Genomic DNA, 14557 nt, shown 5'->3' on the forward strand with positions numbered 1-14557 from the left:
TTCTCCACATTCCTTTAAAGGCTATGTGGAGGTCTCCTATCAGTTATACAGCTTTGACCCTTAAGCACCCCTACTCAAGTTATCTATGATTTAGTTCTCAATTAAATGTTGGTTTTGCTGTGGATAATCCTGTTCAGAAAACACTTTGCTTTGTTGATCTTTCCTCACCCATTGTAAGTGATCTTACCACATAAGATTTGTGTAAGATCACTTTTTACCACTTTTTCTCAGCTAATTAACCTAGATCTTGGTGTTCTGAGTCTTTTTTTTCTTTTATCATAATAAAGAGCACTTGTTTTGCTAACCTTTTCTCTCCAGTTCTGATTAAGTGACTGTACCACATTGTTTCTTCTTTCCTGAATGCTAACAGTGTCAAGTTTGTTCCCAATATCCTCATTTTTTAATATAACTGCCATTGGTGCCATCTGTTCACTCCACTAATCTTTCTCAGAACTATCATATCTGTGGTCTTTAGTCTTTGATCAAGTGTTTTATTTCTAACCCAACTCTCAGATCCACAAGTTAAAATGAGTTTGAACACTGTCTTGTATACATCTAGTTTTGTATTTTGACTAATTGCTTACTTCATCCATATAAATTTATTCATTTTATTCCCACTGTACTACCAGCTTTTCTAATTCTGTTGCATATTTAATTTACTGATTTTAACTAAAAATTGTGCCTTAATAACTGAAATGTTTACTTTTCTAAAAGTTCTCCATTCAGAACTGGATATAATATATTTGGAAGTAGAACATCATCTACACCATAGGTTCATAAACTTTTTCGGACCACCTCCCACTTTACAAGAAATAAATTTTGTAATGCTCCCGTTATATAAATTATATAAAATTGGGTTTATTTTTGTACAAATCAATTAGAAAAGTGGTTTTATATATTTTGAAATGAAATATATCGAATATATTTACTACTGTAAACATAACCTATTATACACACACACTTGTGTGTGTGTGTATGTATGTATATGTTTATATGTATGTATATGTATGTGTGTGTATATATGTGTATATGTATGTAGAAAGTATTTTTACCTTGGGTATAATTATGTTAAAGATACCAAGCAATTTTAAACTTGGTTTTACTCCATTTTTCCCAAGTAAGCAAACAGACAAAAATGTCAAGTTTGCGCCTGCAAGTGATGCAAGACAAGCTGATCCTACAGGTAGTGCAAGACCAGGGAAACTCGTGGTAGACGTGGAACAAGCTCCAATCACTAATCTTATTATTTACCCTTAATGCCAAAACACATCTCCAGTATGGGGATGTATGATGTTTTGTATTAAAGGCAAGGGGCCACTACCCAGACCGGTTTCGACCTTTATTGAGGTCTCATCAGTGGGAGCTAGGCTAGAAATACCAAGACTTAGTAATACAGAGCTTGTAAGTATTTTACCAAAACAAGTTAGAGCTTGTTCTACGTCTACCACGAGTTGCCCTGGTCTTGCACTACCTGTAGGATCAGCTTGTCTTGCATCACTTGCAGGCGCAAACTTGACATTTTTGTGTGTTTGCTTACTTGGGAAAAATGGAGTAAAACCAAGTTTAAAATTGCTTGGTATCTTTAATATATATATATATATATATATGCTCTGTTTTCTCATTGACATAGAAAATTGACATCTATTTCTATCTGACATGGTAAATTTTCAAATGATTAAACAATTGAAACAGAAAATTGATTAAAAAAAAAAAAAATTGATCGTGTAAGATGGCATAAGGTGAATTAAAATGCAATATTTAAATTTTCAATGATTATCTAATCGCAAATAATTAATTTTTAAATATATTAATTTCTTCTATAAAGAGCCACCGACCCCTAGACTGCTCGAACGCCCCAAATGCTTCATCCCACTATATCTTTCCCCCCCCCCCCCTCCAGAAAGCTTTACTGCCCACTGGGGACAGTACCACCCACTTTGTGGAACCTATGATCTACACAAAGTAAAGAGTTGAGATTAACATCTTCAATTTTGGTTATGAACATCATGGCCTAAGCATTTGTATTCCTGATAGCAAGAATAAAGCTATCTCATTTGTAAAAGTTGAGTAGTTGGAAATATTTGTGTTTTTAAGTTTGTAGCATTTTTCTGTGTTCAATAAATAAATATATATATAAATAAAAATCAGCTGTTTCATTTCTCATTCATGGCTTTAACTCTAAAGGTTTGAAATTACATGCTTGAATTTGCTATAACAAATGCTATAGAGTTTTCAATTTTTGTAAACATATTTTCAACATGGTTGGGTTTGTGATAAAACCATTTATTGATACTTTTGATAATGGTTACCTATATGACTCTGAATTGAAGTTTTAATATGGGAACCATAAATATTTTTCAATTTATGCTCACTACATGGATTTTATTTGATCATAGCAACTAAGAGCAGCTTTCTAAGTTGATTTCAATTAATATTTGAAAAATAATTAGTAATATCCCTTGAATTCCTCTTTCAGGGAGAGCAAATTAACAAGGTTGTTGCAAGATTCTCTAGGAGGTCATACCAAAACATCAATTATTGCAACAATTTCCCCTGCATTAATCAGCATTGAAGAAACGATTAGTACTTTGGATTATGCTCATCGTGCTAAAAATATAACAAACAGACCACAAATTAATCAGAAAATGAGCAAAATGATGATGCTTAAGGTAAGTTCTTTGGTTATTTATTAGGGTTTTGTTATATTAGTGTTCACCCATGAGCACATTTGCTTTAAGTAAATACATCTCATAGCTAGGTCTCAAAATACATAAGAAATTTTTAAATCTCAGGTAGAATTTTTTTTTTAAAAACAATAGGCTACTGAAATGATTCTGCCCCCCTTTCTTTTTTTCCTTCTTCCCAGAATTTGCTTTCTTAATTATCAAAGAAAGATCCATATAGTTTCATTTTAATGATCTAAATTATATAGAAATAGGGAGCATTAAAGATCCAACATTATTTCAAAGCTGAATAATATATGTAGAAAGTTTCGAAATTTGGACCAGAGAGCTTATGAGAATACAATCTTCTACATCAGTTACCTTGACTTGTGCTACTTAAGAATGACCATTGCCCAGACTTGTGTATTTGCTTTTTTTTATTAGTGCATTTCACAAAGGTTTCACTGGCCTGATGGCCAGTGAAACCTTTATATATTCTATATATAATTTCCAGCTAGTTGCTTCTCTTCAGAGACTATGCAGAAATATTAAGAGAGCACAAACTCTTATTTAATACTAAAGCAGTCCTATGTTAGAGATTTGAGTTGTATTTTTCTTAAGTGAACTGTCAGTGTGTAATAGTAATTAACAGAGCCATATGGCCTCATATTGGTGATGACAGTGGTCAGTGAAACCTTTATCAAATGCACCAATAAAAGGGGAATATACAGACTGAGCAGTGCGCATGTCTTAAGTAGTGCAAACCAAGGCAACTCTGATGTTGAATATTATTATATTCTCACATGCTCTGGTCAAAATTTTGGAACTTTCAAATCTTCTACACATACAACTTGGAAATAAAGTGAATCTTTAATATCTCCTATTTCTATGCATTTTATTAAATTTTCATTATATTTAAACTTATTAATCAATGTATTGCATATATTTATTTAAAAAATATAAAGTTGATGAAACCCATCTGCTGCAACAAATTGTAACTAAAGCATTAGCATAATTCAAGATGGGAATTATTTGGGTAACTTGCTTACAATGCGAGCAAGTTACCCAAAATACCCAATTATCTTGAAGTATAAAGGTTTCACATTGGCTGCACTACATAGTTAAATTAACTTGACAACTTAAACTCCAACCAAAACTTTCAGTATCTATTTCTAATCTAGAGTATTTTAGCAATAAGCCACCACCCTTTTGACTACTTATATATGGAAATATAACTTTTGCATTACTTCCACCTTGGTAACACTTCTAGGTCTGGCTTGTTTTGTCAGATGTCATCTCCTTCCAGGAAGTTGACTACCATGAGCTTCCACCATGTACGGTTTTGTGCTTCTCTTTTGCATTCTTCATAGGACAAAAAGGTCCAGTCCTTAATATTTCTGATCCAATCTGTTTTTTGTCTTCCTCTTCTTTTTATCATTCCATTTAGAAGTGTTTTTTGTAGGAATTCATGCTTTTAGTATGTGACCAAGGTAGGTGGTTTTCCTTTTCTTAATGTTTTTCAACAGATTCCTATCTTCTCCAGTCATCTCTAATATTTCTAAATTAGTTTTTTTGGCAGTCCATGGGACTCTAAGAATTCTTCTGAGGATCCACATCTCAAAGGCTTTTAGTTTATTTTCACAATATTTTGATGTTGTCCAAATTTCTGTTCTATATAGCAGTGTTGACCTTGGACAGCCTAATTCTTGTTTTTGTGTGAATTTCCCTTGAGGTCAATGTTTTTCATGCTCATGAAGGTTGATCTAGCAATTTCTATTCTTCTTAATATTTCCTTATCACACTTTCCATTCTCTGTAATTAGTTGACCCAAATATATATCTCTCTACTTGATCTAAAGTATTTCCTCTGACCTTAATATTTATATCGCATATTTTCCCTTTTTCTCTTGTTACCAGGATGGTTTTGGTTTTTTTGAAGTTGAAATTAAGTCCATATTTTTCACTTAGCTTCAACGTCTCTTCTAGTAGGTTTGAAGATCTTTTATTTTCAGCTAGCAGTGCTGTATCATCTGCATATCTTAAGTTGTTTATATTCCTGCCTCCATGCTGACTCAATTAAATTCTTCTAATTGCTGGAAGATATTTTCAGTATAGAGGTTAAACAATATAGGAGAAAGAACACAGCCTTGTCTGACACCTTTTTTTACTGGGAATTCCTCTGTGATTTCTCCTGATATTTTTATTGAGGCAGTTTGCTCCCAGTATAGATTTATCAGTAATCTGGTATCTTTACCATCTACTCCTAAATTTCTGATGCATTTGATTAGTTGTTCATATTGTATATTGTCAAAGGCCTTTGTGTAGTCAATAAAACATAAGTAGACTTCTTTCTGCTTCTCCAAATATCTTTCTATAATAGTTCTAATGTTGAAGAGTCCTTTTCTAGTTCCTTTATTTTCCTGGAAACCAGATTGTTTCGTTAATTTTCATTTTGATTTTATGTTTATTTCTTTTTAGGTTTGGCTGAGACCTCATTAATAGTCAAACCATTCTGGGTAGTGTCCCTTCCCATAATGCATAGCTTTATACATGTCTGTAAGGATATATGCATTGCATTATGGGATACTAAGGCAATTGATGTCATTAGCCTCTGTATACAAGTAGCCCAGTCATAAAGTGACTTCAGGTGCAAACTTTGTTTGCTTACACTTGGATAAAAGATTAAACCAAGAATATAATTTCTTTGCATCTTTAATTTATTTAAAAACTCCAATATTCATCCAACATTGTGTGGACTTTATCAGGGAGGCATACTGTTAACTAGATTCAAAAGATGAATCACAATGAGTCATAATTCATATATTAGCTTGTCTCAGTTGCAGCTGAGGTATATGATATTACACTATTACAGTTCAAAGTAACAATTGTAAAAAAAAGTTGCACAGATAAAACTTATGAACAGTTAATGGCAGTCTCTTCTCAAAACAGATATTGGCATGCAATTTGGGTTTGGACAATTTCATAGTCTCACATCTTTCTATGAAAAGACGAGCGAATATTCACTTGCTGAAACGAAGTTTAGTCTGGTTCCAAAGAACTCTGTGCCTGGTGTCAAGTGTGTGATGCAAGGCTAGACTTTTTTGGATTCCAAAAATCTAATATAGTCTTAATGTTCTTGAGTTCTAATCAGTGCAAAATTTAAAGGCTGTCCAAAATAACAATGATGGCATGACTAGAGTACTTAATACACCTAGTGAGGAAAGAGGTAAATGCATCCTTTGTGGATGGTTGAAAGGAAAACAGTTTTTCCAAGCTGGTTTGAAGGCAGTGGAAAATTTTAGAAGAAACTTTCATGTTGGAGGTTTAATGGAATATTTTCAGTACTGAAAGGATTAAAACTAATTTTAATACTTCCAATATTTTGTCTCCGTCACAGAGACATCTTCAGGGATTATTTTTGTTGTTACAAAAAAAAAAAAAAAAACTTTTTGTAACAATACACAAATATAATGAAATAGTGAGTGAAACTAAAGTCCTATCTAGGTGGTGCACCCTCTATGGGCATTTGCAGGTGGCCTAGGATGTAAAGAGGGATCTCTGATAATTAATGTTTCCCAAATTTTGGGAAGTTTAATGCAACCATATCAGCAACCATCCAGTTAGAAGAACATAAGTCATACATCTGCAATCACGATGATGGTCAATCTGGCCTTGCAGACCATGTTTTGAATACAACCCACAGGATCTCCTGAAAAAAAAACACCATAGTAAATTAAAAAAAGACTATTCTTTGAATCTTCATATGCACTCAGGAATCGACCGAATTTAAACAAACACGGTTGCATTAAACTTCCCAAAATTTGGGAAACATTAATTATCAGAGAAACCTCTTTACATCCTAGGCCATCTGCAAATGCCCATAAAGGGTGCATCACTTAGATAGGACTTTAGTTTCACTCACTGTTTTATTATTTTTGTGTGTGTGTGTGTGTTGTTACAAAGATTTTTGTAATCCCTGAAGATATCTATGACTGAAACAAAATATTGGAAGTATTAAAATTAGTTTTAATCCTTTTTCAGTGATGATATTCCATTAAATCTCCAACATGAATTTGTCACAGCACTTAAGCCTCACACACAGAGATGAATCCTTGCTATTTATTCTGAGGTTCCTTTAAGGCAGGTATTGAAATTCTTTTCACATAAGATTTTAGTCTGGTGAAAGGATGATAATTATCAATAATTTTTTGAATATTAGTTTTATTATGTCCATTATGTCAAACTGGGGATCTGTTAATATCTACCTAGAAGAACATAAAAAATAAATTTGTGGCCATAAGTATGGACATAGCAAAGCATGGTCAGCAAGTCCCGACTTGCTTTGGATACCTTGCATAGAATCAAATGGGGGGGGGGGGGGGAACTAGAATGCTTCACCACAAAAAATACAAATTTGACTTTATTTTTTTGTAGAATCACTAGCAGATATTATAATAAATCTAATCTTAATAAATATGGTTGTATTAAAGTGAAACTTTAATTATTAGGCCTCCTGCCCAGCATACTTAAGGCTAGCCAACAGCACCTCTTATAGGAATTTAGACTTTCAGTCTAATCTTTTCCATTTCAATTAGTGGAAAATATTTGACTTGAAAAAAATAAGTGCAAATTTGTATATATTTTTTTGCAATTTTAATATTGTTTCCCTGACAATGTCTCAGTGAGATAAAATATAGGGGTGATTAAATGTGTTGTTTCATTATTTATATGTGCTTTATTTAATACATTAAATTTAAAATGAGTATTTATGTTTGATTTTTAATGACATACATCCATTTTCATTAAATATGGAAATAGAAAACAGAATTATCAAAGTAGTATGTCAGTTGAATAAATTTGTATGGAATCTACACTGGTGTCTAAAACAACGGAAGGATGAACACTATTTCTGAATATTACATCTGAAAATTCAGAAAAATCAGCTTGTGGCAATTTTGAGTAGAAAGCAGGTTGTGTGTGTTATGATCCATAGAATCATTTCTGACTCCATGAATATACACTTTCCATTCCTATCTGTCCCTGACTGTGTCTTTCAGAACCTCCAAGTGCACTCCAGTTGCCTCTTTAACCCCATCCACCCATCTAATTCTTGGTCTTCCTCTCCTCCTGCTTTCATCAACTTTAGCAAGCATTATCATCTCCAGACTGTCATTTGTTTGCATAATGACTGAAGTATGACAATTTTTGGTTGATGATCAGCTTCAAGGGAGCAATCTCTCTTTATTCTGTCTATCATCATCATCAAATTCCTGCCATGTACCCTCAAGGGGTGTACAGGATATGACAGTACTACATGAAAAAATTACATCATTACTAACTTCCTATCTACAATTTTCCTCCAAATCAGTCTGTTACTTGCCAAGATTCCAACATTATCAGATCTTATATTTCTATCGTCTAAGGCACTTTGTACCGTATCAATCCACATATATCTTGGTCTTCCTCTGGGTCATTTTGCTCCCAACCTGGCAGAGAACACGCGTTTTGCTAATCTTTCCTCTCCCATTCTATTTAAGTGACCATACCCCTCTACTAACGCTGACATGTCTGGATGCTGACAATGTCAAGTTCTTTCCTAATATCCTCATTTTTAATATGATATTGCCATTGATGCCATCTGTTCAAGCTTCTAATCTTTCTCAGGACTCTAATATCTGCAGTCTCTAGTCTTTGGTCAAGTGTTTTACTTCTGACCCAGCTCTCAGATCCACAAGTTAAAACTGGTTTGAACACCGTCTTGTATACAGCTAATTTAGTGTTCCGACTAATTTCTCTCTTATTCCATATGAGTTTATTCAATTGACTTCCCACCATACCAGCTTTGCTGATTCTGTTGTCTATTTCTATGTTGAATTTACCATCTTCACTAAAAATCGTGCCTAAGTAGCTGAAATGTTTTACTTGTTCCACAGGTTCTCCATTCACAACACAATTGACATTTTCAATGATTCTGCCTATTTTCATTGTCTGTCTTTTTATTGCTGACCTTCATACCATATCTATTACAACAGCAATTGAATTTAGTCAGAGAATCTTGCAGACTTGTAGCAGATTTATTTAGAAGTATAACATCCGCATAAAGCAAAGAGCTGACATTAACATCTCCAATTTTGATATCAGGTTTAATACCACTTTCCTTCATAATGTGATCCATATAGATAATGAATAACAGAGGGGATAATGTACATCCTTGTCTCACACCAGATTTAACATTAAACCATCTTCCTGTACTTCCTTCAATTCTAACTGCTGACTTACAACTCAAATAAAGACTAAGTATTGCTTGATATAATGCCCCATTAACACCATATAACTGCAGCGTATTGAATAGCTTCTCTCTTGGCACCTTGTCATATGCCTTTTCCAAATCGACAAAACTTAAATACATATCTTTGTTATATTCCCATGCTTTCTCGACTATTTGTCGTAAAGTGAAGATCTGATCCTGACAGCCTCTATTTGGCCTGAATCCAGCTTGTTCTTCACCAAGCTTTTCTTCCACAATTCTTCTCAACCGTTTCTCAAGTATACTTGCATAGATCTTGCCAGGAACACTAAGTAGGGAAATACCTCTGTAATTCTCATATGCAGTTTTATTTCCCTTTTTATATATGGGTACTATGAGAGCTCTACTCCAATCATCGGGAATTCGTCCCTCTGTCCAGGCTTTCTGAACTATGCAGTGCAGCCACTGTAAGACTTTTATACCACCATACTTCAGCTTTTGTGGTCGAATATCATCTACTCCTGCTGCCTTTCCGCATTTCAAGCCTTTGGCTTTTTCTACTTCAAGTATGGATATGTATTCCTGACTTGCATGCCTGGTCAGTGTTTTTTATCACTGTGCTGTCATCACTGCATGTTTCATTTAGCAGTTTTTCAAAGTAATTACTCCATACTTCAAGGATATCTTTTTCTACCGTTTTCATGTCACTTCTATCATCTCTAAGTCCTTTTACAGCACTCTTTCCTCCATTCCTAAGCTTCTTCAAACCTCCAGAATATTTTGCCACCTTCTTGATATTTATTTTCTATATTCTTGCCAAAGTCCTCCCTTGACTTTTGTTTAGCTAGTTTTACACACTGTTTAGCTTTCTTACATTTGTCTCTGTATTCTGTAAGAGTATAAGCTGACTTATTTGCCAGGAACTTTTGATATGCTTTCTTCTTTTCCTTCACTGCCTCTTTAACTTCCTGTGTCCACCAGGGAGTTCTGATTTTTTTTATCCTTGCACACAACCTCACCACATTTCTCTCTGGCTGAATCAATCATTGTTTTCTTCAGAGTTTACCACTGAATCTCCAAGGTTTGATTCCTGTTCTCAAACTCTCTCATTTTCTTTTCAATAATCTTTCTGTATTTTAGTCTACAGTTCACATCTGAGAGCTGCTCAACTTTTATTCGCTTTAAAACTTTCTTACATGTTATTCTTTTCAATATGAAATTCAATTTTATCATGCTTGAGACTAAATAGTGATCACTTCCAATTTCAAATCCTCTGTACACTCTCGTGTCCTGCACCAGGGAGAAAACATCATTATCAACAATAACATAGTCAGACTTTTAAGGGTCAAAGCTGTATAACTGAGAGGAGACCTCCACATAGCCTTTAAAGGAATGCGGAGAACCGACCAGGGCTTCTGACCTAATGTCCAATCCTCACCTTCTCGTGGTGCACCCTGTTGGGTATCTACTTGGATACTGAACGAACGAGGATGGGCTGGCAATTTGGGATTTAGCCGACCAAATTGTATTCTTATTGGTTAAACCAAAATAAAAAATGATGGTACAACATGACAAAATTTCATGCCGGCTGGGGCGTCGCCCGGTTAAACAAGGCCCCCGTTGTTTTCGCCAGGGAACCAGGGCGAACAGCGAAAAGTCAGCTACTGGAACAAATCTGAAAACAAACCCCAACTCAACATCACCAGAGTTAAAGATCGGTACTATCAACGTAAGAAGCCTGAATGGCAAAGAAATGGAGCTAGCTGAGGAATTAGATAAGTACCAGATCGACATAATAGGGGTGACTGAAACAAAAAAGACCAAAACTGGTGAGATCTTTCTGAGCAATAAATACAAAATGTTATATTCAGGCAATAACAATCAAGGAAAAGAAGGAGTAGCCATAGTATTCAACACAAAATACGAGGCTAATCTTCTTGAATGGCAGTCAGTCTCAAGTAGAGTAATGTGGGCAAATATGAGAATGGGGAACTGGACAATGAGACTTATTTGTGCCTATGGTCCCACAGAAGGCTCTACTAAGGTAGAAGTGGAGGAATTTTTTGAGGCTTTAGAAAAAGCAACTGACACAATGAAAAAGGAAAAGTTGGTCCTTGTTGGGGATCTAAATAGTAGAGTAGGAAATGATTGTGAGACATACAAAAATATTTTGGGAAAATTTGGAGAAAAGAGCAAAGCTAATAATAATGGCAAATATCTGTTGGATTTCTGCTCAGGACATGGACTAGTTATTACTAACACCATGTTCCAACATAAAAATGTGCACAAATTCACATGGAGAGAAGAGGCTAGGAATAAGAAAAGTCTCATTGACTATGTTATTGTTGATAGTGATGTTTTCTCCCTGGTGCAGGACACCAGAGTGTACAGAGGATTTGAAATTGGAAGTGATCACTATTTAGTCTTGAGCAGGATAAAATTGAATTTCATATTGAAAAGAATAACATGTAAGAAAGTTTTAAAGCGAATAAAAGTTGAGCAGCTCTCAGATGTAAACTGTAGACTAAAATACAGAAATATTATTGAAAAGAAAATGAAAGAGTTTGAGAACAGGAATCAAACCTTGGAGATTCAGTGGCAAACTCTGAAGGAAACATTGATTGATTCTGCCAGAGAGGCATGTGGTGTGGTTGTGTGCAAAGATAAAAAATTCAGAACTCCCTGGTGGACACAGGAAGTTAAAGAGGCAGTGAAGGAAAAGAAGAAAGCATATCAAAAGTTCCTGGCAAATAAGTCAGCTTTTACTCTTACAGAATACAGAGACAAATGTAAGAAAGCTAAACAGTGTGTAAAACTAGCTAAACAAAAGTCATGGGAGGACTTTGGCAAGAATATAGAAAATAAATATCAAGAAGGTGGCAAAATATTCTGGAGGTTGTTGAAGAAGCTTAGGAATGGAGGAAAGAGTGCTGTAAAAGGAATTAGAGATGATAAAGGTGAAATGAAAACAGGAGAAAAAGATATCCTTGAAGTATGGAGTAATTACTTTGAAAAACTGCTAAATGAAACAAGCAGTGATGACAGCACAGTGATAAAAAACACTGACCAGGCATGCAGTCAGGAATACATATCCATACTTGAAGTAGAAAAAGCCATCAAAGGCTTGAAATGTGGAAAGGCAGCAGGAGTAGATGATATTCGACCAGAAATGCTGAAGTATGGTGGTATAAGAGTCTTACAGTGGCTGCACTGCATAGTTCAGAAAGCCTGGACAGAGGGACGAATTCCGGATGATTGGAGTAGAGCTCTCATAGTACCCATATATAAAAAGGGAAATAAAACTGCATGTGAGAATTACAGAGGTATTTCCCTACTGAGTGTTCCTGGCAAGATCTATGCAAGTATACTTGAGAAACGGTTGAGAAGAATTGTGGAAGAAAAGCTTGGTGAAGAACAAGCTGGATTCAGGCCAAATAGAGGCTGTCAGGATCAGATCTTCACTTTACGACAAATAGTCGAGAAAGCATGGGAATATAACAAAGATCTGTATTTAAGTTTTGTTGATTTGGAAAAGGCATATGACATGGTGCCAAGAGAGAAGCTATTCAATACGCTGCAGTTATATGGTGTCAATGGGGCATTATATCAAGCAATACTTAGTCTGTATTTGAGTTGTGAGTCAGCAGTTAGAATTGAAGGAAGTACAGGAAGATGGTTTAATGTTAAATCTGGTGTGAGACAAGGATGTACATTATCCCCTCTGTTATTCATTATCTATATGGATCACATTATGAAGGAATGTGGTATTAAACCTGATATCAAAATTGGAGATGTTAATGTCAGCTCTTTGCTTTATGCGGATGATGTTATACTTCTAAATAAATCCGCTACAAGTCTGCAAGATTCTCTGACTAAATTGAATAGCTGTTGTAATAGATATGGTATGAAGGTCAGCAATAAAAAGACAAAGACAATGAAAATAGGCAGAATCATTGAAAATGTCAACTGTGTTGTGAATGGAGAACCTGTGGAACAAGTAAAACATTTTAGCTACTTAGGCACAATTTTTACTGAAGATGGTAAACTAAATATAGAAATAGACAACAGAATCAGCAAAGCTGGTATCGTGGGAAGTCAATTGAATAAATTCATATGGAATAAGAAAGAAATTAGTCGGAACACTAAATTAGCTGTATACAAGACTGTGTTCAAACCAATTTTAACTTATGGATCTGAGAGCTGGGTCAGAAGTAAAACACTTGACCAAAGACTAGAGACCGCAGATATGAGAGTCCTGAGAAAGATTAGAGGCGTGAACAGATGGCATCAATGGCAATATCATATTAAAAATGAGGATATTAGGAAAGAACTTGACATTGTCAGCATCCAGGAATGCGTTAGCAGAGCTAATCTCAGATGGTATGGTCACTTAAATAGAATGGGAGAGGAAAGATTAGCAAAACAAGTGTTCTCTGCCAGGTTGGCAGGAAAACGACCCAGAGGAAGACCAAGATATAGGTGGATTGATACGGTACAAAGTGCCTTAGACGATAGAAATATAAGATCTGATAATGTTGGAGTCTTGACAAGTAACAGACTGATTTGGAGGAAAATTGTAGATAGGAAGTTAGTAATGATGTAATTTTTTCATGTAGTACTGTCATATCCTGTACACCCCTTGAGGGTACATGGCAGAATTTGATGATGATGATGATGATGATGACTTTTCTTATTCCTAGCCTCTTCTCTCAATGTGAATTTGTGCACATTTTTATGTTGGACCATGGTGTTAGTAATAACCAGTCCGTGTCCTGAGCAGAAATCCAACAGATATTTGCCATTATTATTAGCTTTGCTCTTTTCTCCAAATTTTCCCAAAATATTTTTGTATGTCTCGCAATCATTTCTTACTCTGCTATTTAGATCCCCAACAAGTCCAACTTTTCCTTTTTCATTGTGTCAGTTGCTTTTTCTAAAGCCTCAAAAAATTCCTTCACTTCTACCTTAGTAGAACCTTCTGTGGGACCATAAGCACAAATAAGTCTCATTGTCCAGTTCCCCATTCTCATATTTGCCCACATTACTCTACTTGAGACAAGAAGATTAGCCTTGTATTTTGTGTTGAATACTATGGCTACTCCTTCTTTTCCTTGATTGTCATTGCCTGAATATAACATTCTGTATTTATTGCTCAGAAAGATCTCACTCCAAGTTTTGGTCTTTTTTGTTTCAGTCACCCCTATTATTTCGATCTGGTACTTATCTAATTCCTCAGCTAGCTCCATTTCTTTGCCATTCAGGCTTCTTACATTGATAGTGCCGATCTTTAACTCTGGTGATGTTGAGTTGGGGTTTGTTTTCAGATTTGTTCCAGTAGCTGCCTTTTTGCTGTTCGCCCTGGTTCCCTGGCGAAAACAACGGGGGCCTTGTTTAAACGGGCGACTCCCCAGCCGGCATGAAATTTTGTCATGTTGTACCATCATTTTTTATTTTGGTTTAACCAATAAGAATACAATTTGGTTGGCTAAATCCCAAATTGCCAGCCCATCCTCGTTCGTTCAGTATCAAAGTAGATTCCCAACAGGGTGCACCACGAGAAGGTGAAGATTGGACATTAGGTCAGAAGCCCTGGTCGGTTCTCCGCATTCCTTGAAAGGCTATGTGGAGGTCTCCTCTCAGTTATACAG

At 35.2% G+C, this 14557-nt stretch overlaps 1 protein-coding gene across 2 annotated transcripts in view; it reads left to right on the forward strand.

Moving 5' to 3' along the window:
* Positions 1-14557, forward strand: part of LOC150109817 (kinesin-like protein KIF11) — a 575645-nt gene that overhangs the window by 213972 nt on the left and 347116 nt on the right. For both annotated transcript variants that reach the window (XM_090396826.1, XM_090396834.1), the window contains exon 9: positions 2477-2669. In XM_090396826.1, coding sequence (XP_090252952.1) covers positions 2477-2669 — 193 coding nt within the window. The remainder of the gene's footprint in view (positions 1-2476; positions 2670-14557) is intronic.

Source organism: Typopeltis vanoorti, chromosome 1, assembly GCF_054136105.1.
Source record: "Typopeltis vanoorti isolate ZY-2024b chromosome 1, IOZ_Tvanoo_1.0, whole genome shotgun sequence".
Classification (NCBI taxonomy): Eukaryota; Metazoa; Arthropoda; class Arachnida; order Uropygi; family Thelyphonidae; genus Typopeltis; species Typopeltis vanoorti.